The 13337-nt window shown below is 36.3% G+C and overlaps 1 protein-coding gene across 1 annotated transcript in view; it reads left to right on the top strand.

The window, feature by feature from the left end:
- The window catches only part of LOC139174659 (mucin-5AC-like), a 95664-nt gene that overhangs the window by 19129 nt on the left and 63198 nt on the right, over positions 1-13337 (top strand). The window contains exons 7-17 of the mRNA XM_070765157.1: positions 122-231; positions 444-660; positions 1822-1947; positions 3346-3463; positions 5421-5559; positions 5885-5995; positions 6938-7007; positions 7550-7687; positions 8492-8656; positions 9551-9645; positions 11703-11829. Of these exons, the coding sequence (XP_070621258.1) occupies positions 122-231; positions 444-660; positions 1822-1947; positions 3346-3463; positions 5421-5559; positions 5885-5995; positions 6938-7007; positions 7550-7687; positions 8492-8656; positions 9551-9645; positions 11703-11829 (1416 nt within the window). The remainder of the gene's footprint in view (positions 1-121; positions 232-443; positions 661-1821; positions 1948-3345; positions 3464-5420; positions 5560-5884; positions 5996-6937; positions 7008-7549; positions 7688-8491; positions 8657-9550; positions 9646-11702; positions 11830-13337) is intronic.

The following is a 13337-nucleotide window of genomic DNA, read 5'->3' as shown; positions in this document are numbered from 1 at the left end:
AGGAAATATAATAAAGGTGCAGCCTGTGTCCAGACAGGGTTTTTGTTTTCTGTTATTTTGTTGTTGTTTTTTATCATCCTGCTTCGTGAGCAACAGTAGAATGGATTTCTGCTTATTGCAGATGTCCGGCTGACTCCTTTGCAGTTTGGGAACATGCAGAAGATGGATGGACCCACAGAACAATGTGAAGATCCTGCCCCTTTACCTAGAGACCAATGCAACCTGCAGTCTGTAAGCATTTGTATTTCATTTCATTCTCTATAAGGGAATTTGGCTGTTTAAGAGCAAGCAGAAGACAATTAAAACAGTAAAATCTTGAAAATTAAAAAAAAAAACCAAGCTTGTAAACATTAGCAATGCAGATCAATAATAGTGTGGTAGCTTCCTGTGTTTATATATAGTGCCATGCTCATATCTTAGCAGTGCTAATTTCTTTTTTCTAGACTGCTTCATGCCAAAATATACTGACTGGTAATGCATTTGAAGCTTGCAATGCATTGGTTGATGTGCGTGGCTACATTGATGCTTGCCTACAAGACTTATGCCAATGCGATCAGTCTGTGACTGAAGTCTGCATCTGTAACACCTTTGCTGAGTACTCCAGGCAATGCTCCCATGCCGGTGGACAACCACTTGAATGGCGAACAGAAGATTTCTGCCGTAAGTATTAGTTCCAAAAGAAAATTGCATTCCTATGGAGAACTCTTTGCAATCAGTGTATAGAATCCTAAATAAGGCAGCTAGAGACCATATAATAGGCCATCAAGATCAATCCTATGCCTAAGCAGAGAAATTCAAATCCAATACAAAGAGAGGCAACTGACAACATTCAAATATTGCTAAAGCAACTTCAGCTGATTATGCTAACCTATGGGCTACTCGGAGTTTAGTGAGGGTTATATGCAGAGGTGGGTTCCTCCCAGTTTGGACCAGTTCACTCAAACGAGTAGCAACCCACTGGTGATGTCACGGAAATGGATAAGTAGGTGCCGGTCCATTGAGGCCACCATCTTTTAATTTTTTTTTTATTTTGGGAGATTTGGAATTTTTTTCTGTTTTTTTCCTTCTGCACATGTGCAGAAGCCAAGTTTGATTTTGGCTTTTTTGGGGGGAGGGTTGAATTTTTTACTACTGCATGCCCATGCCTATAATGCTGCCCACGAGATATGGTCTTGCAATGTGGGAGGAAGTGACTCGGCAGTGAGCTAAGTTACAACTCACCCCTTGTTATACGCAGGAACTCTGCATATCTCCAACCAGAATTTAGCTCAGTTTTGAACTGTTCTTATCAATAAAAAGCTGGTGCTAATGTTTAATTTATCTTCTTTTTTTTAAATAGATTTTGTTTTTTAAAAGTATTTGACCAGTTTTATATATCTAAAGATCTTTATCATATGTTTCCTCTTGCCTTTCTCTATATCATGTCTTCTTTTTTCCAGACTAATGATAAACTCAATTTCTTAATATTTGCCTCCCAGAAATTGTTCCCTCTGAGGACTAAAATATAATGCTCAAAAAAAAAATAAAAAAAAAATAAAGGGAGCACTTAAACAGCAGAATATAACTCCAAGTAAATCAAACTTCTGTGAAATCAAACTGTCCACTTAGGAAGCAACACTGATTGACAATCTATTTCACATGCTGTTGTGCACATTCAACTTTGTACAGAACAAAGTATTCAATAAGAATATTTCATTCATTCATCCCTTTATTTTTTTGAGCAGTGTATATTGCCACCATTTTGAGATATTTTTACCTCCAGAGAGAGAAAAAATATATAGATGGAGTTTCTAATGTCTCATCGTTCATTTCTATTTTCAGCCAAGTCTTGTCCTTTCAACATGCAGCATCGAGAATGTGGATCCCCCTGTTCTGACACTTGTACCAATTCTGAACAGTCCCAGTTATGTGAAGATCACTGTATAGATGGTTGTTTCTGTCCCCCAGGTAAGTCAGCACCCATGCTCAATTGTTCATAAACTTGTAGTTGCCTGGCTGAAGTATCTCTTGGTATTAAGAAAGACAAGTACTGTATCTTCTTCGTTATAGAAGTCACTACATGGAATTGCATTCCAGATAGCATGGATAGGAAACCAGGTTTCCAATAAAGTGTTTGCTCTTTAATAGTTCAGTGCTCTTGCAGAAAGGACCGTTTAAAATAATAATAATAATAATAATAATAATAATAATAATAATAATAATTTAAATTTATTAGATTTGTATGCCACCCCTCTCCACAGACTTGGGGCAGCTCACAACAGTAATAAAACAATGTACAATGTGACAAATCTAATGTTTAAAAGAAAACATATTTAAAAACCCAACATTTAAAAATATAAAAATGAACACCTAATTTTGTCTTCCATATAAGTAATTGACCTTAATTTGATTGGATCTGAGGCATTATAAAGATAATGTACATAAAAAGGCATTTTGGAGGAAAAGAAAAAGTAAAATTGTTTGAATTTTAAACAGTTATTGATTTATTTATATATAAATATCTGAAGATAAAACAAACTTTTATGCTGGCTGTTTTGTAGTTTAATTTTAATTCTGTTTCTTGATTTACAAATGTATTGAACTTACAAATAGAATAGATTAGTTTGATTTAACAAATAAAGGAAATTGAGTACTAGAATGGAATTAAATCTGCTCAAGAAGAACAACTATACATGTATGAATTTTACTACATGGCAGCGTAAAAATCTGGTTCACCCTCATAAAATATTTTACCTTGTACTTTTGTCTTGATGCTGGCTTTTATGAACATGGTGGAGATATGCATAAAAATCTGGTTCACCCCCATAAAAATATTTTTACCTTGCACTTTTGTCTTAATGCTGGCTTTTATGAACATGGTAGAGATCTATTTTTTAACAGCTTTCCATAAACTACATTTATAGCAATTAAGGGCAAAATGTCATGTGACACTAGTGATAGGGAGGGAAGGAGGGAGTATTTTCCTCAAAATTATAGCACCTGTAAATCTGATGTTGTAGAGGAAAAGGTTTACACATAGTGGATTTTTATTGGGATCATGGCTTCTTTTCCACACACCATGATTTCCAGTGAAAACTGGTTGATTCATGGTTGCCATCACATCACAACATGCTTCAGTGTGATCTAATACCCTGCTCCAGATGTTGAAATAGTTCATGTGCTTTCCTGAATTTAAGGAAAAAATAACACATTATATTGATGACAAGAGTCAGGGAGATTTATTACTGGGAATTATATAATGTTTTCATACTTTTATTACTGGGAATTATATAATGTATGTACTCCATACTTCATCAAAATAGTGAAATGAGCATGAATAACATACATCAATTTTGTCTTGTTTAGGCACTGTGTTTGATGATATTAACAATTCTGGCTGCATCCCCATTTCGGATTGTTACTGTACTTACAATGGGGATTCTTACGCTCCTGGTACTTCTTTTTCCTCCCAATGCATTTCATGGTGAGAATGACGATACTCTATCATTTAATAATATTTTATTAGTGATGGTGGGATAAAGACATAGGCATATTATTTGATAAGTTGACTTGTCAAAAATATACTGGGAATAATTAGTAATGCTAAGAATGTCATAAAACTATGAAATAATGTTTAATTACACACATAATGGGATTTCTTTTTTAAACATTAATTTCTTGTCACTTTGCATGCTGCTGAACCCAACTACAAATTCCTGCTGTGTGGATGCACAAAAACAACTCTTGTTTACAAAAGAGTCTTTCACAAAGTTGAAAAATATAGATTTTTAAAAATAAAAATGATTCATTTTTCTTGAAAAATTAAAAGCTTTACAAATTATAGATAGCTATAAATCTATGGTTCTATTTTGATTGTAAAAAGGTTCATTATTATTAAAGAGTGTTCAGAATCCTTTAGTTATCAAGGCCATGCACAGAGGGAAAATGTGGGATTCCAGCAAATATCCAGGAGATATGAGTAATTATTCAGTCATACAAAACAGATACATTAAAGTGTACAAAATAGTATTTACTTTTAGAAATAGCACAGACAAGTTAAACAGTCAGTATCTCTCAATACAATAATAATATTACAACCCTGTCTTTGTTTTACATATTAGACATACATTACAGCTTACATATCCATCAAACTAACACAGAGCTTACAACATCAGTGACAGTGAATCAGCAGAAAAAGAGAGAGAGCAGAGGGAGAGAATTGTGCTTTCTGGCTCCCTCTTATGGCAATTTACAACACTACCTCTTAAAGCTATAGTACTTCAAAACATACATAGCTTGTTTATATATTGCCAACTAACAATTATGAAATTTAGTTATTTAATTAACTAATTTAGATATTACCCATCTCTATCTGACTCCAGTTGGCTCGTATATTGCCATATCAATTCAATATATAGCAAATTGGTTGTGATCCAATCACTATATATAGACAGCAGGGGTGAAATGCTCCTGGTTCGCTTGTGCCTATGAGTCATCGGAGAGCCGGTCACGAAGGGAGTGTGAGGCTCTACTCACTCACCTGGATGCAGTCATTTGGATTCTTTTACACTGTGCATATGCAAAGTGTTCTATCCCCAACCAGCCAGTCATTAAGCAGATCATGTTAGTGATACACAGAATTTAAAAGTATGAATTTAGTGATCCCTGAGGTTTGAAAGGTTGGTGACCCTTGGCCTATAACGTTCGGCAAAATTCTGCCATGCCAAGGGCATAGGTGGGCAAAGGTGGGCATAGATAGCCTCTGTTTTCATAGATGACTATGCCTGCATATTTTTATAAATCCACCATTACATTTCACCAATCTTGCTTTCAGATACCAAACGCCACTGCCTCCTATTTATCAAATGCTGGAGGACTATTATTATCAGCAATAAAATACTGAAGAAAAAGCTAAAGTCTACAGAGAGGGGCGGCATATAAGTCCAATAAATAAATAAATAAAATAAAATAGCAAACATTCAGAGAATGTTCCATTTTAAAAATGGAATATATTTGTCATTGAAATCCATGATGTAGAATTTGGATAAGGACTGGGGAAAACTGGGTATTATATTAATAGAAGCCTAATTTGCATGACCAATAGTCTTCTTAAAGGAGCTTTGATTAGAATACTCCAAGTACATTAATTTATTTACCAAATGAACCAGGATTTTTTAAAGTATCCTCTCTTGTACAGAAATACTTCCTTCAGGATGATAGGGATCATACTTTTATGTTCATTAATATTTGTGGGTCTTTTTAAAACATTAAATAACACTGCAATAAATTCTTAGTGAACATTCCATTTGGATCACCAATAAAGATTTATTCATTAACTAAGGTCCTAGGCTACTGCTTTACTGAAAACCTTTATAAGGATTACTCTACTTTTTGTTTAATAATTTGTTGGTAATTTCTTCCTCTCCCTCTTTTTACATCAGTTCATGCACAGGCGGACAATGGACTTGCATCAGCCTTTCATGTCCTGGAATATGTTCTATTGAAGGCGGCTCCCATATCGCCACTTTTGATGAGAAACGCTATTCCTTTTTTGGGGACTGTAGCTATATGTTAACTAAGGTAATCTGCATGCACAAAGCTACCTGATTAGATGGATGGACCTTAGAGATATTTCCTATTCTTTAACAACACTTCTATACAAATCTTGCCGCAAAAATTATTCACTCCCATCTATGTGATTTGTATATTCAGTTGACATAAGTGTATTTGTTATATTTGCCTCTTCCATATCGCATTCTTACAACAATTGATTTATCTTATTTTCCTGTGATATACAATATCCTTTATGTTTTTTCTATTGTTCTTGTTGTTGTCTCACAAGTTTAGAAAGGATGTGATAGGTCTAGGCAATGCAAACTGTTAATACTCTTTTTTTCCTCCCCAGCTCTGTGATAGCGAAGCCTTCGCTGTTCTGGGAGATATTCAAAAGTGTGGCCTGACGGAAACTGAGACATGCTTGAAAGGATTAGCTCTAAGCATTGATGGAGGACAGACAGTAAGTGTGAAGAACAAGAATGCATGAGAAGCATGCTCGGTCAATAATTTTAGGAGCAATGTTTTTTTCACCAGACCCAGTGAGAAACAGATTCAGTTTACATGCCAAAATTAGTTGACAGTTGAGCTTCTGATAGTAACGTTAAAGTTATACCAGAAATATGCAGTAAAAATGTTGACTTTCCAATTACAAACAGCACGTGAAGTCCTTTTTTTGTACATTCTGTTCTGTCCATTGATTTTTTTTTTTTTAGGAGGATCCAGATTCTGGAATGTTTCTTTCTCCAGTTAATATTTCAATACCACTTTTCACCAACTATCCTGGCTCTAAAATTTATTTCCTTCAAACTTCTTGCCTTTAATATTGACTCCGTTTCATTTTCCTATTCCTGTTTTCCTTGTTTCTAATCTCTTTCCTTGTTATTTACTCCCTAGTTTAAGCTACCTTCCTGCTGGGATCTGGCTCTTGACTGTCATTATATACCTATCTTTAAATATGCTTTACAAAAATTGTCCATGGCTTAGTAGTGCTCTGGACATTAGTCTCTTAAAAAATATCTGAAAAATATTTATCCCATCCCACTTAAAACCTGTTCCAAATATTTCGGCACTTTTATTTTTGGTACACAAACTTAACTCACCCAGTTATTGCCAAAACCTTTATTCCAACAAATAAAATACAATATACATTTTTATAGATATATTTTGTATTTTTAAAAAATGTAGTTAGACAAAATGACAAGGGTGTTATTTCCTAAGAGTTAATGAAAACCAGTATGATTAAAGGAAAAGAGTTTGGTTTCTTGTTTTAATTTATTGCTGTATGCCACTTTGAGCAATTGTGGGTGAGTTGGACATATGTATTTGCTTAATAAATAAATATCGCAGTAAAGACCTATTTTCTCAGTGTGCTTGCTCTAATCTCTCATTTTTCACTACCCAGATGATTGTGATCAAGTCTAATGGAGATGTGTATGTGAATTTGATTCTGACTCAGCTACCTATCTCAGCATGTGAGTCCTTTGCTATTTATCTTCTAATATTTTACACAATTGAAGGATTGATCTATTGTTCCTGGAATTTATTTGAAATTCTACAAAATATCCATGTGTGTGAATAAAACAATACCTCATCATTTGACAATGATGGAAGAAAGAACTGAATGTTGTTAAAAGTCCAGTTTAGAGCAGGAAAAGATTGATTGTAATGCATTACCAAAATGGAGTGGAGTGGAGAAGAATTCTTTATTGGTCGAGTGCGATTGGACATTTAGAAATAATATTAGACCTTTCCTTTGAAGTAGGTACTAATTCATTGATCACAAATAATTGCTAATTATGTTAGTAAATGTTAATCCTAAGAGTTATTTGTTTATATTTGTATCAGTTAATCATTGAGTTGCAAAGTTTAAGACTGTATCATGTAAAATCCTTGTATACATCTTTCTGCTTGTGCTGCAACAACAACCACCGTTGAAAGACTTGTCCCTTTCGTAGCAAATAAAATGTATGCTTTCATCTAAAAACTGCTTTGTCGTATGCTTTTGTTTCTACAGCCAATGTCACCATCCTCAAGCCTACCTCATTCTTCACCGTGGTAGACACAAAACTTGGATTCCAGCTGGTGATACAATTTATCCCTATAATGCAGCTGTTTATATACATGGAGCCAAGCCACAAAGGGCAGACATGTGGTAAGTGAATCAATGAGTCATTCTCAGTATACAGAATGTTCTGTCGGGCTCTCTGGTAGAATCCTCCCAAAAATTCACAGGTACAAATTTCAGACACACACACGTTTGAAAATTCAAAACAATGTTCTTTATAATGAAAATTCACTTAAACCAAGCCCTCTTTTGGTATAGCAAAGAGCACTAGTCTCCAAACAAACTGGTAATTTATACAAGTCCCTTATCAGTCCTGTGTTACTTAGCTTGCAGCTGTGAGGCAATTCAAAGTCCTTCTTTCACAAAGTGAAACACACTTTGCTCTGGTTTAGTTTCAAAGCAGGGAAAAATCAGCACACAAAAAGTCAAAGTCAGTAACGCAGTCACGAAACACAACAATCAGATAATCCTCCACAATGGCCAAACCCACAGGCTGCTATTTATAGCAGCCTCACTAATGACCACAGCCCCACCCAACCACAGGTGGCCTCATTTTCTTTGATAATAATCTCTCAGTTGTTGTTGCCTATGCATGGCTCTCCGCATGCCTGGCTGTATCATTAACTCTTGTTCTGAATCCAAGGAGGAGCTAGATAATTGATCTCCTTCTGAGCTGTCTGCCACACTCTCCTCCTCCCTGTCACTCATTTCTTCTTGGTCAGAGGAGCCTTCATCAGCAGATTCCACCGGGGGGGCAAAACAGGCCTGCAGCATGTGGATGTCTCCCCCACATCCACAGTCCTTGGGGCAGGAGCTGGGCCAGAGCTAACCACAACACAGAAGAAGGATGTTACAATGATAGAGGATTGATGTCTTTAATTTTTGTTTCAGGTCTCTGTGGAAATTTCAATGGTATCCAAACAGATGACTTTAAAGCTATCAGTGGGGTGACAGAAGGAACTGCTGCTGCCTTTGCTAATACCTGGAAAACACAGGCAGATTGCCCCAACGTCAGAAACATATTTGAAAACCCCTGTACTCTCAGCGTAGAAAACGGTATGTATATTTGTTTGCTACTGGGCACTCTTCTCTGACTTATTTCTCCCTGTACTCTTGATACTGTGATTTTGTAGAATTCACAGTGAGCATGGCTGTCCTAGAAACATATTTAAAAAGAGGCCCTATCGAGAAAAAAAAATTAGAAACACGTTTAGCATTGTGCTTAAAAAAATATAAAAACTCAGATGGACTGAAATAATCAAGAGTACTGGGGTTAAAGTTGCTTGTTTCTAGAATTATCAGGACATAAAGTTCATCTTCACAATGGATAATAATGAGGATTATCATTATTATTCTACTTTTATATCATGCTTTTCCCCCAAGGAGATTAGAGCAACATTCATGGTTTATTTCCTCACATTTTCTTCAGAAAAGAGTCTTGTAAAAGAGATTAGACTGATTTGGGGCTACTGTAGACTTTTCTTCTACAACGCCTTCTCACAAATAAATAAAAACAAATAAATAAAAACAGTGACATGTATAGTCACATGAAAAAACATCAGCAGAAAAATTTAAAATCTATAATGTATCCAAAGGTGACAGAACTATTATTACACAACTGAAAGAATGCAGCTGTTTTGCTTGGTTTAAATTAGATTTTTGTGCAGCACAAGACTGTTTCACTAAGGGTTTAGGGCTAAAACCATGTTCCAGAGCATGTACAGTGTCATGTTGTGATGATAAAATGTCAAGTGTGGTTGGGCAAAATCAAAGCACCACCCCTGTTGGTGCTAATGCAGTTAATAGAAAGGTTAGTAAAAAGAAATGAGGCTTTGATTACTCTATTATGGTTGTCAATTTGATATAGTTGACCATTGTTGCAGATGTAGACAGAGGATGTATAGCAAAAAAGGATACCAAAATGACACCCCATTTATCTCTGTTTTACAGAAAAATATGCTTCACACTGGTGTGGATTGCTGACTGACACCAAGGGGCCCTTTCAGAAATGCCACTCAGTAGTAAACCCAAATGTTTACCACACTGTGAGTAGTTATTTCTCTTCTACTGAAATACCAAGAAGAACATAAAGATAATTCATGGGAAGAAATACTTTGCCAAAATGAAATAAGTCCTTAAGATTTTAATTTGTCTTTTGTTGATCTTTCTATGTATTGGGTTTTTTCCCCCACTACCTACGTTTTGTAATCCAAGCAATACATTTCTCATTTGATATAGCACACCAGAAACTGTCAATAGTTAACAGTCAAACGTTAGTATGAAATATTAATCAGTATATGTAAATGGAATATACATGTACATTATGGTGTTAGGTCTTAATTGTAGATGTCAAATTTAAGCTGTTCTAAATATTTTGCATTTCCTGGACTATTATGTGAATCAAAACATTATTATCCTTCCTGTATTTTGTATTTTGCAATATAGTTTATGGTTTAAATTTGCATTAGTGCACAAAGAGATTGGGGAAAGTTGTATATGAGCTATATATAAAGCCCTACATGGCTTAGGATCAGATTATCTATGGGACTGTCTCGTGACTCGTGTATCCCAGCGGCTGGTCAGGGCTCACAGAGTTGGTCTTCTCCTAGGGAAGAGCCTTCTCTGTGGTGGCTCTGACCCTCTGGAATCAACTCCCCCAGAGATTCGCACTGTTTCTACTCTCCTGACCTTTCAGAAGATGTTAAAGACACATATTTGTCAGCAGGCTTGGGGCTGTTGAATATAGACACTCTGTTCCAGCCCATGTTATAACAGAGTCAGGGATGAATGTGAGTGAACGGTTTTAAATAACATGGGTTTTTTTTAGGTTAGGCAAACTAGTTTTTAGCATGTTTAAGGGATTTAGTTTTTAAATTCTTAGTTTTAATTTTCAATTTCTACTGTTTTATTTGTATGTATCTATTTTATGTTGTAAGCTTCCCTGAGTCTCCAGAGAAAGGCAGCCTAGAAATCGAAACAAACAAACAAATAAATAAATAAGGAAAACTCAATTAAAATATATACCGTACATTAGAAAAATGCACATTCAAAGTTAAGATGTGAACAAATTGATGTGTTAAGGCAAGTTGTATAAAACAGCTAATGTACTTCCTCACTTACAAAAAGATATTGACAAAATTGAACAGGTCCAAAGACGGGCTACAAGAATGGTGGAAGATTTTTAAGCATAAAACGTATCAGGAAAGACTTAATGAACTCAATCTGTATAGTCTGGAGGACAGAAGGGAAAGGGGGGACATGATCGAAACATTTAAATATGTCAAAGGGTTAAATAAGGTTCAGGAGGGAAGTGTTTTTAATAGGAAAGTGAACACAAGAACAAGGGGATACAATCTGAAGTTAGTTGGGGGAAAGATCAAAAGCAACATGAGAAAATATTATTTTACTGAAAGAGTAGTAGATCCTTGGAACAAAATTCCAGCAGACGTGGTTGGTAAATCCACAGTAACTGAATTTAAACATGCCTGGGATAAACATATATCCATCCTAAGATAAAATACAAAAATAGTATAAGGGCAGACTAGATGGATCATGAGGTCTTTTTCTGCCGTCAGTCCTCTATGTTTCTATGTTTCTATGTTTTTTGCAATATTTAAAAAAATGCAGAAGGAAAGAAATTTTAATGAATTGGATTTAGATGGAGCCATTTATTTCCAGTGTAAACTCCAAGTTTACTTTACTGATTTATAGCACCTGACGTATATGGCTATTCACTTTGCAGGATGCCATAATTCATGGAAATGACTTGCTTTCTGAAAGCTAATAAACTGTTACATATTTATACACCGAAAGAACCCAACTGACTAGCATATGACAGAAAGCTTAGATGAAAGCCTTAAAAAGGCTTCCAATGCAATCTCTCAAAATTTCTCCTGGTTTTTGCAAGGCCAGACTAAAGCAAAATTACAGAAGGGGTGGCTCTTCAGATATTACTGCCTACTACACTTTCTAGTAGCCCCGTAGGAGGACAGGGCTGGCTGACATCATTCAGTGATCCGAGGATTTGCAAACTGGATATAAAGGGAAATATCTCTGAAGGAAGATGAAGTTTGTTTGATCCGAAGGTCCTTTGTTTTTCTAGAACTGCATGTTTGACACCTGTAACTGTGAAAAGAGTGAAGACTGCATGTGTGCTGCCCTCTCAGCCTATGTCAGGGCCTGTGCTGCTAAAGGAATACTGCTAAGTGCATGGAGGACTACTGTCTGTGGTAAGTTTATAATAACAAACCAAAAAAAGAGAACCAATCTAGAACGAAGGAGAAATTTCCAGACAAGACAATCAGTGGAATGGCTTCCCTTCAGAAATAATGCGTGCTTCATCACTGGAGGTTTTTAAGGAGAAATTGGACATTTGTCTGGTTTGGTACAGGATCTCTAGAACAGTGATTTTCAACCTTTTTTGAGCCGCGGCACATTTTTTACATTTACAAAATCCTGGGGCACACCACCAACCAAAATGACACAAAATGACACTCTAACATAGTGCATATTATACATATAGTTAATAATATAGCATATGACCCTCTGTGGGGGCCTCTTATATATACAACATTCAGAATAGACATAACCAACTGAGGCTGAGGCTTGATCTAGTGGTGACAACATTTACCTCCAGTCCTGACCAGGATTAGAAATCGGGACCATGGGGAGGAGTAGCAGCTTCAACTACTCGCTGCGGCCACACAATGACAAGTGCATGGCAACCCGAGTGGGGACCTTCCTGGGTGTGGATGAGAGATGGCCTGCTATTGGTTCATCGCTAGGGTTCGGGATGAATCCTAGAAGGTGATTGGTCAGTGAGCGTTCCCTGTGCCTCCACTCTTCCTGTTGCTGGTAGCTGGAGGGATTGTGAGGGGAATGTCTATGTTCAGATGGAGGTGGCTGGCGGTGGGCCGGATAAATGGCCTCCGTAGGCCGTATCCAGCACACGGGCCCATGTTTAATTTTCCCACGGCACACCTGACTATGTCTCACAGCACACTAGTGTGCCGCGGCACACTGGTTGAAAAACACTGCTCTAGAACATTGTTTCCCAACCTTGGCAACTTGAAGATATCTGGACTTCAACTCCCAGAATTCCCCAGCTAGCATTCGCTGGCTGGGGAATTCTGGGAATTGAAGTCCAAATATCTTCAAGTTGCCAAGGTTGGGAAACACTGCTCTAGAAGACCTCCAACATCCCTTTCAATTGTTATTCTGTCTGTCTCTACTTACTTTTAACCAGTAGTGGGCTACTGCCCCCATGAGGGGGGGAATGTAGTAGGGGTAGTACATTTATGCACTATTTATTGAATACTTAATAAGGGTTTTTTTAATTGTCTTTCCTTCTCTAGTATCTTAATATGATCCTTAATTACTTTTAAAATAGGAAATAATTAAATAGTATATTTTACCCATAAAAGCTTTAATCATTTTAAACACTATCTAGAACGGAACTTTTATAGCAATTAAAGAAAATTGAGCTACTTGCCTAATATGTTATCATACTGAACCTTGTGTGTTCAGTACAAAACCTTAAAATATTACTGTGCTCCTCAACAAATAATGCTCTCTATCATTTGTCCTTTTTGTGGCTATTCAAATGTGACTTAATCAACTGAAAAAGAGTCTAAGCACCTATTTGAAAACTTATTGGTAAGTCCACCCAGTCACATACCCATCAAGCCACACGTACCTGCTAACCTGATCGTCAAGCCACACCCACAAAGTAAACCAC

This window comes from Erythrolamprus reginae, chromosome 1 (genome assembly GCF_031021105.1).
Source record: "Erythrolamprus reginae isolate rEryReg1 chromosome 1, rEryReg1.hap1, whole genome shotgun sequence".
Taxonomy (NCBI): Eukaryota; Metazoa; Chordata; class Lepidosauria; order Squamata; family Dipsadidae; genus Erythrolamprus; species Erythrolamprus reginae.
The sequence above is the reverse complement of the archived record's forward strand: the minus strand, read 5'-3'. Positions and strand labels throughout refer to the sequence as shown.